Raw genomic sequence first — 18,324 nt, 5'->3', positions numbered from 1 at the left:
GTATAACTGTCGCTCAGAGGTGTGGATTTTTCATACCCCTGAGTGACGTAGTTATACTGATGTAGGTCTGTCGTGTAGACCCGACCTTAGTCAACCATATGACTATGGAATGTACTGGCAACAGGATATTGGTGATAATACTGTGTAGCTCTTATTACAAGCACCTTGCTACAATGCTGGGCTTCTCGCATAGAAAAAAGCTTGCATCGTTGATCGAAGTGCAAATCTCAACTTGGCCTGACCCATGGAGTCCCCATGAAGGGACTGTACTGTAGCCTGAGGGGTCAGGCTAAAACTGAATGTCTTGTTGCCTTTTCTCTTGTTTTCTGTATTTAATCTTGTCCCTGGTACACCGATAACTGTACGTACAGAAAACCTTGTAGTTTTATAGACTAGATTAGTCTTTCTAAAACTGTGAACTCGCACCACTGTCCATGCAGAGAGTCAGGGATCACGACTCATCTTACTGTATGTAACAGTCTTTTCGGATTCAAAGTACATCTGCTGCTGGTAAGGCTGGGGAGCGCTGCATGGCTCCCCCTCCATTAGCCCATCGAAAGCTCTGTATGATTCTCCACCAAAAGAGACAGGAACAGAAGTATGGGGCCCTTCCCTCCCCAAGTAGTGGGAGCAAGGGCCCTCCAAACTCATGGAGAACAGGTCCTTTGTCCCTCTAACCCTAAGATGAAGGGATAGGAGTAGGGTAGCTTCCAGGCCTCGCCCTTGAGCCTGGGTGTATCTGCTTGGGTGGGTGGACTGGGCCAGCAGCATTCTTCTTCTCCTACCTCCCACAGTCCTCTGCTGGGCTGGTGTTGGTGGCTACTACAGTTAACCTCACACTGAGGTGCATGAGGCTGTTCAGTCCTCTCAATTGTTTCAGGCTGGCTGCAGACTTGGGCAGACATCTCTGAATTAGTTCCAGCTGGGTTATATTTTCAAGCTCGGATAGAAACCACACCTTTCGTTACACAGTGGAAGTGCCAGAGTATTCAGATGATTCCAGGAGCTGGGGCCCTGGACCCAGGCCTGTGGTGCCTATGGCTAGTTAATCCTGCCCTGCCCTGGATCGGTGCTCAGGTAACTTTGGCCCGAGGCACGGTCCCTGGCTGGGGGGAGAGCTGTGACTGGCACTGACTCTCGGCTGGCAGAGGGATGTGGCTGATTCCTGCCATCAGGTGGGTGCCCAGCTCTGCCTGCTCCATGCCTGGTGGCTGAGGGGGCTCTGGCTGCTGCTCCCTGGTGATGCTCCCAGGGCCATCTGGTGAAGAAGCGAGGGCGGGAGCTCAGCCCAGAGCCACTCTACTGCTAGCTCCAAATCTCTGGCCAGCGGTGGGCTGGAAGATTATGATCTAATCTGCAATTGTCATCCTCTCTATGGCCCAAGTCCTGTATGTTTTGGTTTCTTGGTCAGCCTCCTGCACTGCATTCTGGGTAAGGTGCCCCTGTACTCCCTTGTGTGGCTGCCTAGGCCGGAGCCATGGGTTTGGCTTTGGAAGTAGCTATGCAATGCTGGGGGAGGACAGGGAAAAACAAGGGACAACTTTTGGTTCAGAAGATGATACTGTAGCCCAAGAACACAGGACAAGCCTCGACGTTCCCCTTAGTACACTTACAACAGCACGCTGAGAGCACAATGGTTGCTAAAGCATTTTATTCACTGAGACCCTTCCAGGCGAAAGGTGTCTTGATTCAGTAGAGATCAGTGGCTCGTCTCAAGGAGCCGACCTTGCCACTCATAGAGCCCCACTCGCTGAATCTCCGGTACTCCCCTGGCCTCAGCAGGTATTGGCGGCCTCTGTAATTTGGCAATTCGTAAAGGATCCAGTGCCCATCCAGCACAGAACACGAGAGCATCTCGGGGGAGCGTAGCTGTTCCATGACTTGTGGAGAGTCCTCGGTTAACTCTACCATGTTGCCTCTGTGATCCTCCTTCTCATAGATCTTTATCCTGTAGGTGCCCCTGTGCTGTGACAGAAAATGAGACAGGGTAATAGTGACTGCAGCAGGCTGGCTGCCTGTGATCCTGGGCCCTGAGTCAGCCCTGTGCACTGCTCCAGTGATGCAAAGGGCACTTAATGCTGCCTCTGGTCCCCAGAGGAGGGGAATCCCTGAATGCTGCAAAGGCAGCACATCCACCCATTTGAGTCGAACCTCTGCCAGCCTTGACTCCCACCCTTGGTGCAGGGAGCATGTCTGGGGTGGGTAGGAGGGAGCCCAACCAGACACAAGAGGGGACAGGGCTGCAGTGTACAACGCTGGCCAATCCTCAGCCAGCACAATGATCCCATAGGCCAGGGGTTCTCAATCTTTCTTTTTCTGAGGCCCTGTGATGGAGCCTGCTTGCCCTGCACTGGTACTGCAAGGGTTAACTCTACTCTTTGGGCTGAGGAGGCCACGCACCCTCGGCCCTGCTGGGCATGCTCCAGCTGGAGGTCAGGTATAAAAGGGAGCAGCCCAGCTCATTCAGGGCTGACTGCCGAGGAGGGAGGACTCCTGCTCCAGGCTCCAGCCCGGGAACTGCTGAGGCCCCAGAGGAAGAAGCCAGAGACGCCGGGATCCAGGACAATGCCCAAGCACCTGCAGGTGCCCAAGGAGCGATGGAGCTGCTGAGAGCCGCACAGGCTGAGGAGCCTACGGACATCAGAGATTCCAGGACGACTCCACCAGGGACAGGGTAGGAAGTAGCTCAGGGGGACTAGGCATTGTACTGAATGGTGTCTGTGTGTTTTGGGTGGATTCCCCGCTGACCCAGTGGCCGGCATACTTGCCACTGTCAGGGCCCTGAGCTGTGACCTGGTGGAGCAGGAAGGGCACAGGCTCAGTCTCCTGAGCGGCCCGTCAGACCAAACAGCTCTACTGAAGAGGGACATTATATTGACTCTGGCTATTGGGCCATGCAGCTCCTCTGGACAGGGCAGCCCTGCTGACTTGGGCCACAAGGACACCCAGCCCTGAGAGAGGGAAGCCATATTGACTTTTAGCCATAGGCCAAGCTATCCCAAGACAAGGGATGATCGTGTAGACTAAGCTGCAGGGCCATAATTACCCTCACCCCATCCCAAGAAGGGACGGGGCACGCTTGCCCCACAAAAGGCCCCCTAACATGCTGTGTAAACTCCACGGCCCCCTGTGCCACAATGACTGTTTTTCTGCATATAAAATCCAGGGCTGGCATTAGAGGTTAGCAAGCAGGGCCCCGTGCCACGGGGGCCCTGCGAAGCTCAGCTACTCAGGCTTCAGCTTCAGGCACATGTGGTGGGGCTCGGGGCGGTGGGGCTTTGGCTTCTTGCCCTGGGCCCCAGTGAGTCTAATGCTGGCCCTGCTTGGAGGACTCCCTGAAAGTTGCTCAAAGCTCTAGTTGAGAACTGCTGGCAGAGGCTACACTAAGTTCTGCTGGGAGGCGTTTCAGGCTTCAGAAGCCCCAGAATCAAGGAAGCAGAAAAGTGACTTTGTTCTAAAGAGTCAAAGGAAATATTGTGCCCAGTTCTCCCCTCACACTGGTATAACTCTCTGGGCTTCAAGGAGTTACTCCTTGTTTTACACCAGTGTGAGAGGACTGGGCCCAGTGTATCTCCAAATCCCCAGAAGTTACGGAAACATTTTCTCTTTTTAAGTCAAAGTATGTTCTCGGTCACTGTCCATATTCTTAACTACGGGACAGCTGTACCCACGCCCAGAACAGGCAGTAGCAGGGGAAACTTTCCTATCCTATCCCTGTAATGTCCCCCCAGCCATCCTGGAGGGATGACGACAAGGAGGAAGAGAACAGTTCTAGTTTTCAGTCCTTGGTAGCTAAGCTGAAAATGATCAAGCAAGTGCCTTATGATGGTGGCTTGGGCAACACTGCCATTTTTTAAAAGCAAAATTGAACTCACAGGTGGGATCATCCGGCAGGACTTAATGGAGGTGCTGAAACCCTCAGACTGCATGTCGGGATAATCCCCCCGTTTCAGAAAGAACTGCTGTCCCTGGAAGTTGGGACGTTCATAGAGCATGAAGCAGCCACTTTCCACGCGGACGGAGTTACAGCGGCTGAGCTGACTTTGAAAATCCGGCCGGTCGCTGCTGCACTCAACGGAGCGGCCCTGGAAGTTTCTGTCCTCGAAAAGAGTGATCTAGTGCGAGAAACAAACGGCAGAGTTTGCAGTAACATCCTATACAGTGTGATTGCGTCCTGGCATTCCAATTTCTCTCCGTTCAGCACACTAAGCCTGAAGTGTCTGGGCCTTGCATTTTACCCACAGTGATGATAAACTGATATACCCCTGTGACTTCAGTGGGATTGATCTTCATTTACACAAGTGTAAGCGAAAGCAGAATTGAGCTCTGAGAGAATAATATACAGGGACTAATTGAGGGAGTAGGTCCCCTAGCTCTGCATTCTTGATTCTCCTCTCCTATTGGTATAGGCCAGGAGTAACTCCTTTGAAATCAAGAGACTAACTCTGATGTAAATGAGAGGAGAATCAGGTCCCTGGCTTCAGACTGACCTAGCAAACAATCCAGTCCAGACAGGTTTCTCTTACCTTTCCCATCGTAGCTGGATTCAGGCTGCAAGCCTTAGTACTCCAGCCGGGCAACTGCCTTTTTATACCTCACAACCAGTGCTAAGTGTGCACACGTTAACAAAAGTCTTTTCTCTGTTCATAGAGCCAGCTCATGACTCTGGGGGATCATTCACTCTTTGTACTAGTGTCCATAGGTTTTGTGTTGTGGGGAACAGGTTTTATTCCTATTGTTACCAGTGACCAGTTCCGGGTCCTAGATCTGTCAGCACAGCCATTTGTACATTGAAGACAACACAGTTCAGGAAAAGGGAGAAACTTCTGGCCGAGTGACAGAGGGGACTGGATGTCGATGCCATCACAATCCTTTTCTATAGAGTCTCTGCAGTTGCATTTTTACTAGTGAATACAGAAGTGGTACAATAAAGACAGAAGAGGGTTCAGATGCCAAAATACAAAGTAGGGAGATAAAACTGAAATGTGTATGTCAAAAGGGCTTAGGCAGTCATCACGCGTGTTTTACCCATTCAGTAGCTCTGGGTTCAAGCAGGAGTCTGGAATGTCCTCCTGAGAGACCAGCATGAGATGAGCAGCTGTTCAGTAGGTGTGCAGCGTCCATCTGCACCCGCAGCCCCACAGGGCTGTTCTGAGTCCCTACATGTGGTCATTGTATGGTACTAATGTATATTTCTCTCTCCACTATCTTTTTCTGTTTTTTTTCCCCCACTCTATTTAATCCCTCTTTCTGTCTCCATGCTGGGAATTTCCTCCCCATGCCTGTAGAATATGTACTGGGCAGCTACTCTCTACCCTTGGATTATATAACTTTGGCTGCTTAGATATTCAAAAGCTGTTTACTGCCCAGGAAAATTTTCAGTGTCTCATTTATTCACTAAGCAACTTTATATTTTAACAGTGATGGCTCTGAGAACTAAATGTGTGTCCTGAAATATAAAGGGTTTCAGTAACCGTATTCAAAGCAAAAATATATTCAATGCTTAAAGAGAATGCTGCCGGTGCCATGCTCCTGGAGACACATCTGACAAACTTGAAGTTTGTAAACTGAATAGAGATGGGGTGGGCCTCTCAGTTTGTAGTTGCTTTAAATTCTTAAGTGAGGGGTATTGCTTTACTAATACCTCCCAGGACTAAGAAGTATACGGAGGGGTCAAGTGGAGGCAACCCTAAGCCCATACCGTACCACTTTACCTTTGGGAAAGGCTTGCAGGGAGCCTTTAGACCCCACTTGGTGCTCAGTCAGGTCTCCTTTGGCATCAAACCATTCCTTGGTCTTTTACACTTTCCTGTCCTTTCTTCCACCACCACACTCCTCTGTAGCTGGAGAATCTCCATCTGCAAGCCCTGTACCCTGGCTTCTGACAGGGCCTCTGTAGCCAGATAGACTGGAACTGGGTTAATTATATCCTTCCACAGTCTCATTGGTCTTCCCATCAGGCCTCATTGGGGTAAAAGTAGGGTTGCCAGGAGTCCGGTTTTTGACAGGAACATCCGGTCGAAAAGGGACTCTGGCAGCTCCGGTGAGCACCACTGACCGGCCCGGTAAAAGTCTGGTCGGCGGTGCAACAGGGCTAAGGGAGGCTCTCTGCCTGCCCTGGGTCCGCGCTGCTCCCAGAAGCGGCCGGCATATCCCTGCGGACTCTAGGCACAGGTGTGATCAGGGAAGCTCCACGCAGGAACCAAAGCCAATGGGAGCTCCGGGGATGGCACCTGCGGGCACAGGTAGCACGTACCGTGCAGAGCCACTTGGCTGCACCTCCACCTAGGGGCTGGACATGCCGGCCACTTCCGGGAGCAGCGCAGAGCCAGGGAGGCAGGAAACCTGCCTTAGCCCCACTGCACCGCCGACTGGGAGCCGTCTGATGTAAGCGCCACCTGGACAAAGCCCGTACCCTGAATCCCCTCCTGCACCCCAACCCCATGCCCCAAGTTGGAATACCTTCCCACATCCTAACTCTCTCCCAGCCCCAGCCCACCCATACTCACACCCCAGCCCTGAGCCCCCTCCTGCACCCTGAACTCCCTCCCGTACCAACCCCTTGCCCCAGCCTTGACCACCCTCCCAGAGACCGCACCCCCTCCCACACCCCAACCCAGCCCTAAGCCCATTCCCACAATCCAACCCCCTTCACCCCAGCCCGGAGAGTCCTCCTTCACTCCAAACCCTTCATCCCCAGCTCCACCCCAGAGCCTGCACCCCTAGCCGGAGCCCTCACCCTCTCCAGCACCCCAACCCCCTGCCCCAGCCTGGAGTCCCCTCCCTCACCCTGAACCCCTCATTTCTGGCCCCACCGTGGAGCCCAAACCCACAGCTGGAGCCCTCACCCCCTCTGACAATCCAGCCCCCTGCCCCAGCCCAGTGAAAGTGAATGAGGGTAGGGGAGAGTGAGCAACTGAGGGAGGGGGGCTGGAATGAGTGGGGGTGGGGCCTCAGAGAAGCGGTGGAGCATGGGCGTGGCCTCAGGGTGGGGGATGGGGTAAGGGTGTTCGGTTTTGTGCAATTAGAAATTTGGCAACCCTAAGTAAAAGCCTGTGGATTTGCATCCGTAGCTCTCATGTGTTAGTGCCATCGGTAACACTTCATCCCAATTGTTGTCTGCTGCAGCGCCCCCCCACACACCTTTTTTTTTTTTTTAAGCTTAGATTTGATGGTCCTGTTTATTCAGTCAACCTGTCCTGCTGCTGGCTGGGTGACAGGGAAGGGGAACCTTTTGATCTACGTCCAGCCAGGTGCACACTTCTTTGACAACTGACCCCACAAATCCGCTCCCATTCTCTGAGTCAATAACCTTAGCCGCCCCCTCACCCTCCCCACAGAACACGTTGCCCACCAATTGTTCCGCTCTCATTAGGACAGTCACATATTTAGTGTGGATGTCCATCTCCTCCCAATGTAAGAAATTATTGACAATAACTAGCACATACTTGTTACCCCTTGGTGCTAACGGCAGCTCCCCAGTACAGTAGATTTGATCTTTCCTTGAACCTCTGGGGACCCATCTCAGAAGAGCTTTTTTACTTTCTTTGATGGCTGGATTGTGTCTGGCACAGATAAGGAACCTCTACAGATCCCTTTCCCATTGTTGACAACTTGTCTTTGGCCTCTGCCTGTTTGCAGTGGGCCCATGCACCCACAAGAGCAGATCTGTTTGCATATTTTGTGGTGCCAACCATAGTAAACCATTTTTTGATTTTACACAGAGGAGTTCTTGCTTTATTTCTAAGTTTTGACCTACATTCGTTTTGGCTGGAGGCTTGTTCCCAAAGGGGTCCTAACTTCACATCCTGTTGTTGAATGCTTTGCAGCCGCTCTGCTTTTTACCTTATTGCGATTGTTGCTGGCCTCAAGTGAAATCTGTTACAGGGATAGTTTTCCAAATGGTATCCCATGGCCAGGGCGGGCCTGTGTCTGCTGCATTATTGATTGCTAGGATAAGTGTCTGGGTTTTTGTTTTTTCCTGATAACTAGGGACACTTTTTTTGTGTGTGCCTTAATTTTAACCATGTCCACTTTGTTAAACTGTTTGGCAAGATTATTTAGCATTTTCCACATAGTACTGAATTTGATTTCCCTGTTATTGGTAACCTGATATTTGTTCTGTGCCCACTATGTCAGCATTTGCACAGCTCCTCTGAATACATAATTCAAGTCCAGAACAACGGTAAGCTTAGAGTGAGATTCTTTTTCTCAGTACACTGATAACTTCTGCTAATTTTCCATACACAGATAACTTACTTTTCTGGTTGTACTGTAAAGTGTTTGAGCATTTTGTTTTATACTTTGATTGCTGCTAACCTTTTCTGGTTTGAGTATATGGTGGCTACTGTCATCTGTATACTTAATACTTTTTAGAAAGTATTTGCGGGCATGCATTTTTTAAAGATTGAATGCCAGGTGCTAGAGGGGCTGTTTTTACATTTAGGCAGCATTTCTGTGTGCCTGGGTTCCCCTACCAGTCAGTGGCAAGTGGCACAGGCTTGTGGGAGACCACCACCGGTCAGCTGGTCTGGAGAGACTTTGCTACCCCGGAAGAGGGGACTATACGGTGATCTAGCCAGAGGGCCAAGCAGGAAGAGGGAGCACCCTGAGTCATCAAGACAGAAAGAAGGGTAACTGATGGAAGGGGGTGCCAGAGCGGGTGAGTGCTGATCCCCAGATGTAGCCACAAAGAGGTACCCCCAGTGTTGAGTGAACCCCATGACAGGCTGTTTAATACAAGCTCCAATACAGCACAGCACTTAAGCGCATATGTAACTTTGTCAACGGGACTATTCACGAGCTTCAATTAAGCACACGCTTAAGTGTTTTGCTGGATCAGGGCCTCACGCTGTCCCCCAGAGGCCATGCCGATTGCTTCCAGAATGCCAACAGGTTTTGGGCAGTCTGTCTAGAGATTTCTATTGAAATAGGGCAGGTCTACACTAAAAGTTCTGCACAGCTCATCTGTGCCGCTGTAGGGTTGTAATACAGGCGCTCCTACACCAACAGTAAAGTGTTCTCCCATCGGTGTAGTTAATCCATCTCCCCGAGAGGCAGTAGCTATGTCAAGGGGAGAAGCTCTCCCGCTGACATAGCGCTGTCTGCACGAGGGGTTAGGTGGACGGAACTGTGTCGCTCAGCGGTGAGGATTTTTCACACAAGTGCATGGGGCTGTTCAATCCTCTCAGAGCTATTGTTTCAGGCTGGCTGCAGACTTGGGCAGATGTCCCTGCGCTGGTTTCACCTGGGTCATATTTTCAGCTTTGCTTTACACGCCACTGGACAGAAACCTCAGCTTTCATTATACACTGGAAGTCCCAGTGTAATCAGATAATTCCAGGAACGAGGGCCCTCATCCCAGGCCTGTAGTGTCTATGGCTAGTTAATTCAGCACTACCCTGGATCGGTGCTCAGGTAACTGGCCGGAGACTCGGCCCCTGGCTGGTGGGAGGTCTGTGGCTGGCACTGTCCCTCGGCTGAGAGAGGGATGTGGCTGATTCTGCCATCACCTGGGTGCCCAGCTCTGTGGCTGAGGGAGCTCTGGCTGCTGCTCGCTGGTGATGCTTCCAGGGCCCTCTGGCCAGGGAGTGAAGGCTGGAGCTCAGCCCAGTGCCTCTCTAGTTCTAGCTCCAAATCTCTCGCCAAAGGTGGACTGGAGGATTATGATCTAAATTACGTATCTGTGGTTGTTGTCCTCTCTATGGGCCGAGTCCTGGATGTTTCAGTTTTTTGCTCGGCCTCCTGCACTGCATTCTGGGTGAGGCCTGCCCTGGAGGTCCCCCTGTATTCCCTTGTGTGGCTGCCTAGCCCGGAGCCCTGTGTTTGGCATTGGGCACTTTGAGTTGGAAGTAGCTATGCAATGCTGGGGGAGGGCAGGGAAAGATGAGGAGCAGCATTTGGTTCAGAAGATGATACCGTAGCCCAAGAACACAGGACAAGCCTCGAGTTCCCCTTAGTACACTTACAACAGCACGCTGAGAGCACAATGGTTGCTAAAGCATTTTATTCATTGAGACCCTTCCAGACAAAAGGCATCTTGATTCAGTAGAGATCAGTGGCACGTCTCAAAGAGCCGACTTTGCCACTCATAGAGCCCCACTCGCTGAATCTCCGGTACTGCCCTGGCCTCAGCAGGTACTGGCGGCCTCTGTAATTCGGCAGTTCGTAAAGGATCCAGTACCCCTCCAGCACAGAACAAGAGAGCATCTCGGGGGAGCGTAGCTGGTCCATGACTTGTGGAGAGTCCTCGGTTAACTCTACCATGTTGCCTCTGTGATCCTCCTTCTCATAGATCTTTATCCTGTAGGTGCCCCTGTGCTGTGACAGAAAATGAGACAGGGTAATAGTGACTGCAGCAGGCTGGCTGCCTGTGATCCTGGGCCCTGAGTCAGCCCTGTGCACTGCTCCAGTTCTGCAAAGCACATCCACCCATTTGACTCAGACCTACGCCAGCCATGACTCCCACCCTTGGTGCAGGGAGTATGTCTGGGGCAGGGAGGAGGGAGCCATCCAGGTGCAAGAGGGTAGATGGGTACAACTCTAGCCAATCCTTAGCCAGCACAGTGCTCCCATAGCTACAGTAGGTTCAGACTGTTTCAGGCTTCAGCAGCCCGAGGATTAAGGAAACAGAAAAGCAACTTTGTTCTAAAGTGTTACAGAAAATATTGGGTCCAATTCTCCCCTCACACTGGTGTAACTCTGTGGGCATCAGTGAGTTACTCCTTGTTTTACACCACTGTGAGGGCAGTGAGCTCAGTATATCTATAAATTGAGCTAAGGAAGGAAAATGTATCTTGCCATTTCCTGTCTATAGGGTTAACCATAGAATAGCAGCAGGCCCTGAACAGGCAGTAGTAGTGGAAGCTTTCCTATCTTATCCCTGCAATGTCCCCACAGCCATCCTGGAGGGACGACCACTAGGAGGAAGAAAGCAGGTCTTGTTTTTAGTCCTTAGTAGCTAAATTGAAAATGATCAAACAAGTGCCTTATGACGGTGGCTTGGGCAACGCTGCCATTTTTTAAAAGCAAAATTGAACTCACAGGTGGGATCATCCGGCAGGACTTAATGGAGGTGCTGAAACCCTCAGACTGCATGTCAGGATAATCCCCCCGTTTCAGAAAGAACTGCTGTCCCTGGAAGTTGGGACGTTCATAGAGCATGAAGCAGCCACTTTCCACGCGGGCGGAGTTACAGCGGCTGAGCTGACTTTGAAAATCCGGCCGGTCGCTGCTGCACTCAACAGAGCGGCCCTGGAAGTTTCTGTCCTCGAAAAGAGTGATCTAGTGCGAGAAACAAATGGCAGAGTTTTCAGTAACATCCTATACAGTGTGACTGCGTCCTGGCATTCCAATTTCCCTCCGTTCAGCACACTAAGCCTGAAGTGTCTGGGCCTTACATTTTACTGACTCTTGTGATAAATTGATATACCCCTGTGACTTCAGTGCGATTGATCCTCATTTACATGACTGTAAGTGAGAGCACAGTCAGGTTCTGAGTGTTTAATATACAGGGATTAATACAGATGCTAATTCCCCTACCTCTGCATTCTTGAATTCCTCTCCTACAGGTATAGCTCAGGAGTAACTCCTTTGATATTAACAGACTAAAGGTTGGTCTACATTACTGCAATAAATCCATCTAAGTTGCACAAGTTCAGTTAGGTGAACAATGTAACTGATTTCAACAAAGTTAGATCCACTTACCACAGTGGTTACACTGCACTGTGTCTTCCCTTACACTTCTCCGGGAAGTGGAGCACACAAATCGATGGGAGAGTGCTCTCCCATCGATTTAGCAGGTCTTCAACAGACCTGCTAAATCAACAGTCACTGCATCGATTGCAGCAGTGCCGATCTATCGGTAAGTGTAGACATGCCCTAAGGTTATGTCTACAGTATAGCTCATGTCAGCTGTGAATATTCCCCCCCCCCCCGAGTGACATAACTTACAAAGACATAAGTGTTTGTGTGCACAGCACTGTCTCACCAAGGGAGCTTATGCCGCTCACGGAGGTGGTTCGCTCCCGCGTCGGCATGCAGCGTCTGTACCAGACACACTGCAGTGGCGCAGCCATATTGGTACAGCTGCACCGCTGTTACCGTTAGACATACCCTAACTCTGGTGTAACTGAGAGAATCAGGTCCCTGGCATCTGACTTGCATACTGAACAATCCAATCCAGACAGGTTTCTCTTACCTTTCCCATCGTAGCTGGATTCAGGCTGCAAGCCACAGTATTCCAGCAGGGTAGCTGCCTTTTTATACCTCACAACCAGTGCTAAGTGTGCACACGTTAACAAAAGTGTTTTCTCTGTTCATAGAGCGAACTCATGACTCTGGGGTCTCATTCACTCTTTGTACTAGTGTCCATAGGTTTTGTGTAGTGGGGAACAGGTTATATTCCAGTTGTTACCAGTGACCAGTTCCGGACCCTGGATCTGTCAGCACAGCCATTTTTACATTGAAGACAACACAGTTCAGGAAAAGGGAGAAACTTCTGGCCGAGTGACAGAGCGGACTGGATGTGATGGCATCAACAATCCTTCTTTATAGAGTCTCTGCAGTTACATTGTTATAAGTGGATGCAGAAGTGGTACAATAAAGATGGAAGAGGGTTCAAACGACAACACAGGGAGATAAAAACAGAAATGTGTATGTCAAAAAAAAAAATGTCAAAAGGGCTTAGGTAGACATCACGCGTATTTTAGCCATTCAGTAGCTTTGGGGTCAGATGTATGGAGTCTGGAACGTCCTCCTGAGAGACCAGCATGAAATGAGCAGCTGTTCAGTAGGTGTGCAGCATCCACCCCACCCGCAGCCACAGAGGGCTGTTCTGAGTCCCCGGGGTGGTCATTTCCAGCACCTCATCACTCCACATTTGAAATGGTTGAGCTTGTATTACAGATAGTGTAGTAGGCTGAAGCCTGGCAGTCTCCCATCAGGCTGAGTGATGAGTAAAAGGTTTCTTAGAGAGTGAGTAGCTCATTCCCATTTTGCTCACTGGTGTGACAACGTCCACTATGGAGCTGGTCAATAATTTCGTCCAAATTGATCATCTGCTGATGAGTCAGTGTCGAGGCACCTCCCATTTATCTTTGAAACGTGGCACTAGTGGTTATCTTCTGGATTGTGTCAAGGAGGTTTTTTACTGAAATATAATGCCTGGATGTTATGAAGCAGGATATTAGAGAGGACTCACAGACACTTGGAGTTTGTTGGTCTCATAGTCCCTGTTATTCTCATCATTCGATTCAATTGCGCATCAGCTAGCTTTGTCTGGGGAGAGTTTAACCACACAGGAGCACAGTATTCTCCAACTGAATAGCAGAGAGTTAGTGCCAAGCTATGCCTGTTTGTGTGTGAACTCCTCAACTTGAGCTCGGCCTCTTAAAGACATTTGTATTTCTGCTATTAATTTTCTGAGCTATCTTGGTGATATGGTCCTTATAGGTAAGTGTGCAAGCTAAAGTGACTCCTAGATATACTGGTTTTTGGTCATGTGCCAGCCATTCTCCATTCAAGAAGATGTCGTGTTCTTGTGAAATGCAAACATGACAACATTGTCTTTGATGTGATGGGCTTAAGTCTCCACTTCTTACAGTCACCACTGATGGCTGCAATATCTTGGATCAGGTTGTCCTTAATCTTTTTGAAATCTTTGTCTCTTGAGGCTAGGCAGATGTTGTCTGCATACTTGAATGGCCTGGAGATTGTTGGGGACAGGTCATTTGAAAACATGTTAGGGCAAGAACAGATCCCTGCGGGAGCTAGTTCTTCTGAATCCTCCAGGTGCTCAGTTTATTTCCTAGCAGTGCTTGGAACTGTCTGTTTTGAAGCCTCATTTCTGTAGCCATAACAATCCACCAAAGTAACATCTTTGACATCTTGACCAGCAAGCCAACGTGCCAGACTGTATCATATGCTGTCATCAAGTCAGGAGAAACAGCCGCTGTCTTCATTCTTTAGGAAACCATTTTCTACATAGGTGGCAAGAACAAGAACTTTGGTCACAAGTATTCCTATTAAGTCGGAAAATGTCTTGGTCAGACAGTAGCTAGGTGGAAGGCAATAGTTCTTTCCTGATTTTGGTGTAGCTCGCACCCAAGCTTTCCACCATATCTTAGGCATCTTGTTCTCTTGGATGACTTTAAATACGAAAATTGACAGTCGTTGCATGCTCTTCTTACCAAGATGGAATAGCATTTCTGGTTTTTCCTGCTTTCATATAGCTCAGTGCCTGTATGAATATAGATATTCAGGCCTGCCTGTAAAGGCCTATACTTTAAGAACTTAGGTGTATTTTTATCACTTAGCTAGTTACACGGGTATAAAAACAAAGAATCAAAATCACAGTCTGCCTGTGTTTCGGCCTCCTCTCACTAGGAGAGTCTGAGGCCTTGTTCTTAGGCTCAGGCCTTTGGCTAAGAAGCAGGGACAGCCATAAGCTAGAAAGCGAACAGTCACATCCTCCCATCCCAAACCAGTCACACTGAAATAAGGTGCTATTGGACTGTTAGGAAGACGATCCTATCCTGATAGTGCCCATCACCACAAGATAAAGAAACAGATCTTAAGATGGTTAAAAAAAAATTCGTTTGATAGCATCCTGTCTGGCAAGAAATCACTTATCAATGGTTGTGGTTGTGAAACCTTCATTTCTGTATTGTTTTATCTATATGGCCCTGTGACGGTATTGACATGAACTGGGACCATATAGATCATTGTTGCAACCAAGGTCCTGTAGTGGCACCAAATCTTGTATAATGGGGTCAAATAAGGCGTATAAAACAAGGTTATGGTTATAATTATGCTATCTGTATGCATGTATCATTTTTGTATTTAAAGTTATAAGTATTGGCTCTATACTGTCTGTATTTCAAACTTGTGCTATGCTTCTGGGTGACACCCCAGACAATTTGGCATCAGCACTGCCTAGCCTGCTTGATGGCCCATTAAGGACCATCAGCTATACAACTGACCCATTGAGAGATGGCAGATACACCTTGTGATTCAGCAAGGCATGTAGGGACATGCCTATGGACAGAACTATAAGGTTTTTTCATGCCATGTGCTGGATAGCTTATCTTTGGAACAAAGAAAGCGAGGCCACATGGCAAGAGACTATAAAAGGTTGCTGCAGCTCCTCCATCTTGACTTCAATCCTGCTTCTTACTTCTGGAGGAACCTTGCTACAAATTGGAGCTCTGAACAAAGGACTGAATGACCCATCCCAACTGTGGATGTACTCCAGCGACTTGATTTGAACCTGCAGTTTATTCCATCATGGCTACAAGCCTGAACCAAGAACTTTGCCATTACTGTATGTAATTGATTCCATTTAACCAATTCTAACTCTCATCTCTATCTTTTTCCTTTTATGAATAAACCTTTAGATTTTAAATTCTAAAGGATTGGCAACAGCGTGATTTGTGGGTAAGATCTGATTTGTATATTGACCTGGGTCTAGGGCTTGGTCCTTTGGGATTGGGAGAACCCTTTTTCTTTTACTGGGGTATTGGTTTTCATAACCATTTGTCCCCATAATGAGTGGCACTGGTGGTGATACTGGGAAACTGGAGTGTCTAAGGGAATTGCTTGTATGACTTCTGGATAGCCAGTGGGGTAAAACTGAAGTCTAATCTGTTTGGCTGGTTTGGTTTGCCTTGGTGTGCAAAGGAACCCCAGCCTTGGGCTGTAACTGCCCTGCTCTAAGCAATTTGTCCTGAATTGGTACTCTCAGCTGTGTCCCGCCAGAGGCAGCATCGTTACAGGCCCGCACTTTTCTATTGTTAATCTGTCTGGTTCTCTAATTGTTTCTGTCTGCTGTATAATTATTTTTGCTAGGTGTAAGTTAATTAGGGTACTGGGATATAATTGGTTAGAAAATTATGTTACAATATGTTAGGATTGGTTAGTTAAATTTCAGTAAAATAATTGGTTAAGGTATAGCTGAGAATATTACTATATAAACTGGGGTCAAACAGGAAATGGAGGAAGGGAAATTGGAATCATGTTTGCTAAGAGGGGGGAATGGGAAACAGGGACACAGGCAAGGCTCTGTGGCGTCAGAGCTGGAAAGGGGGACACGGGGTAAACGCTCTGCAGCGTCAGAGCTGGAAAGGGGGAAATGGGGTAAATGCTCTGTGGTGTCAGAACTGGAAAAGGGGACGTGGAGTAAACGCTCTGCGGCATCAGAGCTGGGAAGGGGGAAATGGGGTAAACGCTCTGCAACATGAGAGCTGGGAAGGGGGAAATGGGGTAAACACTCTGCGGCATCAGAGCTGGGAAGGGGGACACGGGGTAAACGCTCTGCGGCATGAGAGCTGGGAAGGGGGACACGGGGTAAACGCTCTGCGGCATGAGAGCTGGGAAGGGGACACGGGGTAAACACTCTGTAGTGTCAGAGCTGGGAAGGGAACACTGGGGAACAGACTCGATCAGCCTACAGAGATAAGCCCGACTGGTGTGAAGGGCTTCGGAATATGCTTTCTTGAAAACTAACCCCAATAAACATCGCTTTGTTTGCACTTCAGACTTCTGGTCTTCTGCTTTCTGTCTACGTGACAAGAACCAGGGGAGAGGGTGAAGGGAAAGCCCTCTAACAGTGCTCTCTCTACCTCCTCAATGGAGAAGGGCTGGAAGATGTCTTCCTCCCACCGAGTGGGCCAGGCTGTATCAGCATCATTCACATTTTACTCATTCCTCAAAGGGCTCGTCCCTGTCAGCTTTTGCCATGTTCATTGAGTAGGTGGTGATGCTATTCGGGCACACTTTATGCTGCTGTATGCTTGGTGATTTCTGTGTTACATTATTTGTGCTGTATGAAAGTTGGTTTCATTTGCCATTGGATATGTTAATGTCAAGCATGTCAGAAGCCCTGCAAAGGTTCTGCTTACCCTGTTCAGTTTGGTTTTGTGAGACATTGTGGCAACATGTTGTTCCTTGGGAAAATCAGAATATAAAATATTACTCTAGATACAGAAATAATTTACAGCTATTGTGGCATAATATTTGTTTTATTATGCTGGCTCGTGGGCCCAGTTTGATTTCATGGACTTAGGTGTTGCCTACATTGTGGTTGTTTCTGCACTGCTGCAATGTGTTGACCTTTGTGTTGGAACAATTACAATTGATATAGTTACACTGGTGCAAACTTTCCTAATCTAGATAAGCCCATAATGTCCAGGTCTGAATTGTCTTGAAATTGGTAACCAGTTAATACTAATAATGCCAATTTCTTACATAGCGCTTTTCATCAATAGATCTCAAAGTGCTTCAGTCTTTAATGTAGTTAGCCTCACAACACCCTTCAGAGGTAGGGGAGTGCTATTATTCCCATTTTACAGATGGGTACAGAGAAGCTAAGTGACTTGCCTTGATCACACAGGAAGTCCATGGCCATGTAGGGAATTGAACGCGGGTCTCCTATAGTCTAAGGCAGTGCCCTAATTGCTGGACCATCCTCCTTCTAACACACTTAGATACACCTGTATCTTCTCTGTCTCTCACTTCTGTGCTGCTAAATCCTACTCTCCTCTCTGCTGCCAGATTCACACCCTCAGTGGTCTCTTCTGTGTACTCTCAGCTTTGATGCAGCAGTGAGGCATCTACTCACAAGAGACTTTCTTCCCATCAGCAAGTGAGAGGATAAGGTCAAGATTTTCAAACAGGGGTGCCTAAAGTTAGGCACCTGAAAAATTAGCCAAATTTTTCCAAGATGCTGAGCATCCCCAGTTCTGATTGACTTGTTAGGGGCCTGATTGAAAATGTTTGCTGAAAAGCCTTGCACACCTATGATCATTAAATAAGTTAATAAATGGGTACATTTCTCAACCAGGGTAAGAGATATCAACTGTGTTTGCTCCTAGAATCAGGGCTGAGGAGTCCAGGAGGCATGTCATCTGCCATACCTTGGGATCAGAAGACAATGTAACAAACAGTGAACACTTCTGGGGTATATTTCCTCTGATAACCTCAGCAACCCCACTAGAATATGAAACGGGAGCCTGAAGATGCTAACTGAGGCCCTGATCCTGTAGTATGTTCCTCACTGGCAGACCACTGTGGTTGTGCAGAGCCCTATTGACTTCAGCATGGAGAGCATTCCAGGATGGAGACTTTAGATATAAAGAGGTTCAACACAGATGGAAAAGGGGTGGGGAGGAAAGCAGGAAAATGAACTGCAACACATCTGGAACACGGATATCAAAGAGGAAAAGAATCAGTGGGTGAAGGTCTGAACTTTGTTCAGCAGGAGATCAGACGAGATGATCAATTGTCCCTTCTGGCCTCAAAGACGATGAATTAAAACTATTTGTAAAA

At 48.6% G+C, this 18,324-nt stretch overlaps 2 protein-coding genes across 2 annotated transcripts; both read right to left on the bottom strand.

Annotated features, from left to right (window-relative positions):
- Positions 1-1,689: 1,689 nt before the first annotated feature.
- On the bottom strand, positions 1,690-4,553 carry LOC128845503 (gamma-crystallin B-like). The gene is made up of 3 exons (XM_054044274.1): positions 4,527-4,553; positions 3,876-4,115; positions 1,690-1,965 (listed from the first exon to the last, which is right to left on the bottom strand). Exons 1-3 carry the CDS (start codon positions 4,533-4,535, stop codon positions 1,690-1,692), a joined length of 525 nt encoding a protein of 174 aa, XP_053900249.1. The 5' UTR covers positions 4,536-4,553.
- A 5,436-nt stretch (positions 4,554-9,989) lies between these two features.
- LOC128845726 (gamma-crystallin B-like) lies at positions 9,990-12,257 on the bottom strand. Its single transcript, XM_054044669.1, has 3 exons — positions 12,200-12,257; positions 11,044-11,283; positions 9,990-10,320 (listed from the first exon to the last, which is right to left on the bottom strand). The coding sequence occupies exons 1-3, from the start codon at positions 12,206-12,208 to the stop codon at positions 10,045-10,047; spliced, it is 525 nt and encodes a 174-aa protein (XP_053900644.1). The 5' UTR covers positions 12,209-12,257; the 3' UTR covers positions 9,990-10,044.
- Positions 12,258-18,324: the final 6,067 nt, after the last annotated feature.

The sequence above is a fragment of the Malaclemys terrapin genome, chromosome 11 (assembly GCF_027887155.1).
Source record: "Malaclemys terrapin pileata isolate rMalTer1 chromosome 11, rMalTer1.hap1, whole genome shotgun sequence".
Classification (NCBI taxonomy): Eukaryota; Metazoa; Chordata; order Testudines; family Emydidae; genus Malaclemys; species Malaclemys terrapin.
Note: the sequence above shows the minus strand (reverse complement) of the source record. Positions and strands in the feature narration are given on the sequence as shown.

Bases quoted from the DNA above. Each gene is read 5' to 3' on its own strand.
- LOC128845503 (XM_054044274.1), bottom strand. The intron at 1,966-3,875 runs GTGAGTTCAATT...TTTCTGTCACAG, and splicing joins CCTGCCGGATGATCCCACCT to CACAGGGGCACCTACAGGAT.
- LOC128845726 (XM_054044669.1), bottom strand. The intron at 10,321-11,043 runs GTGAGTTCAATT...TTTCTGTCACAG, and splicing joins CCTGCCGGATGATCCCACCT to CACAGGGGCACCTACAGGAT.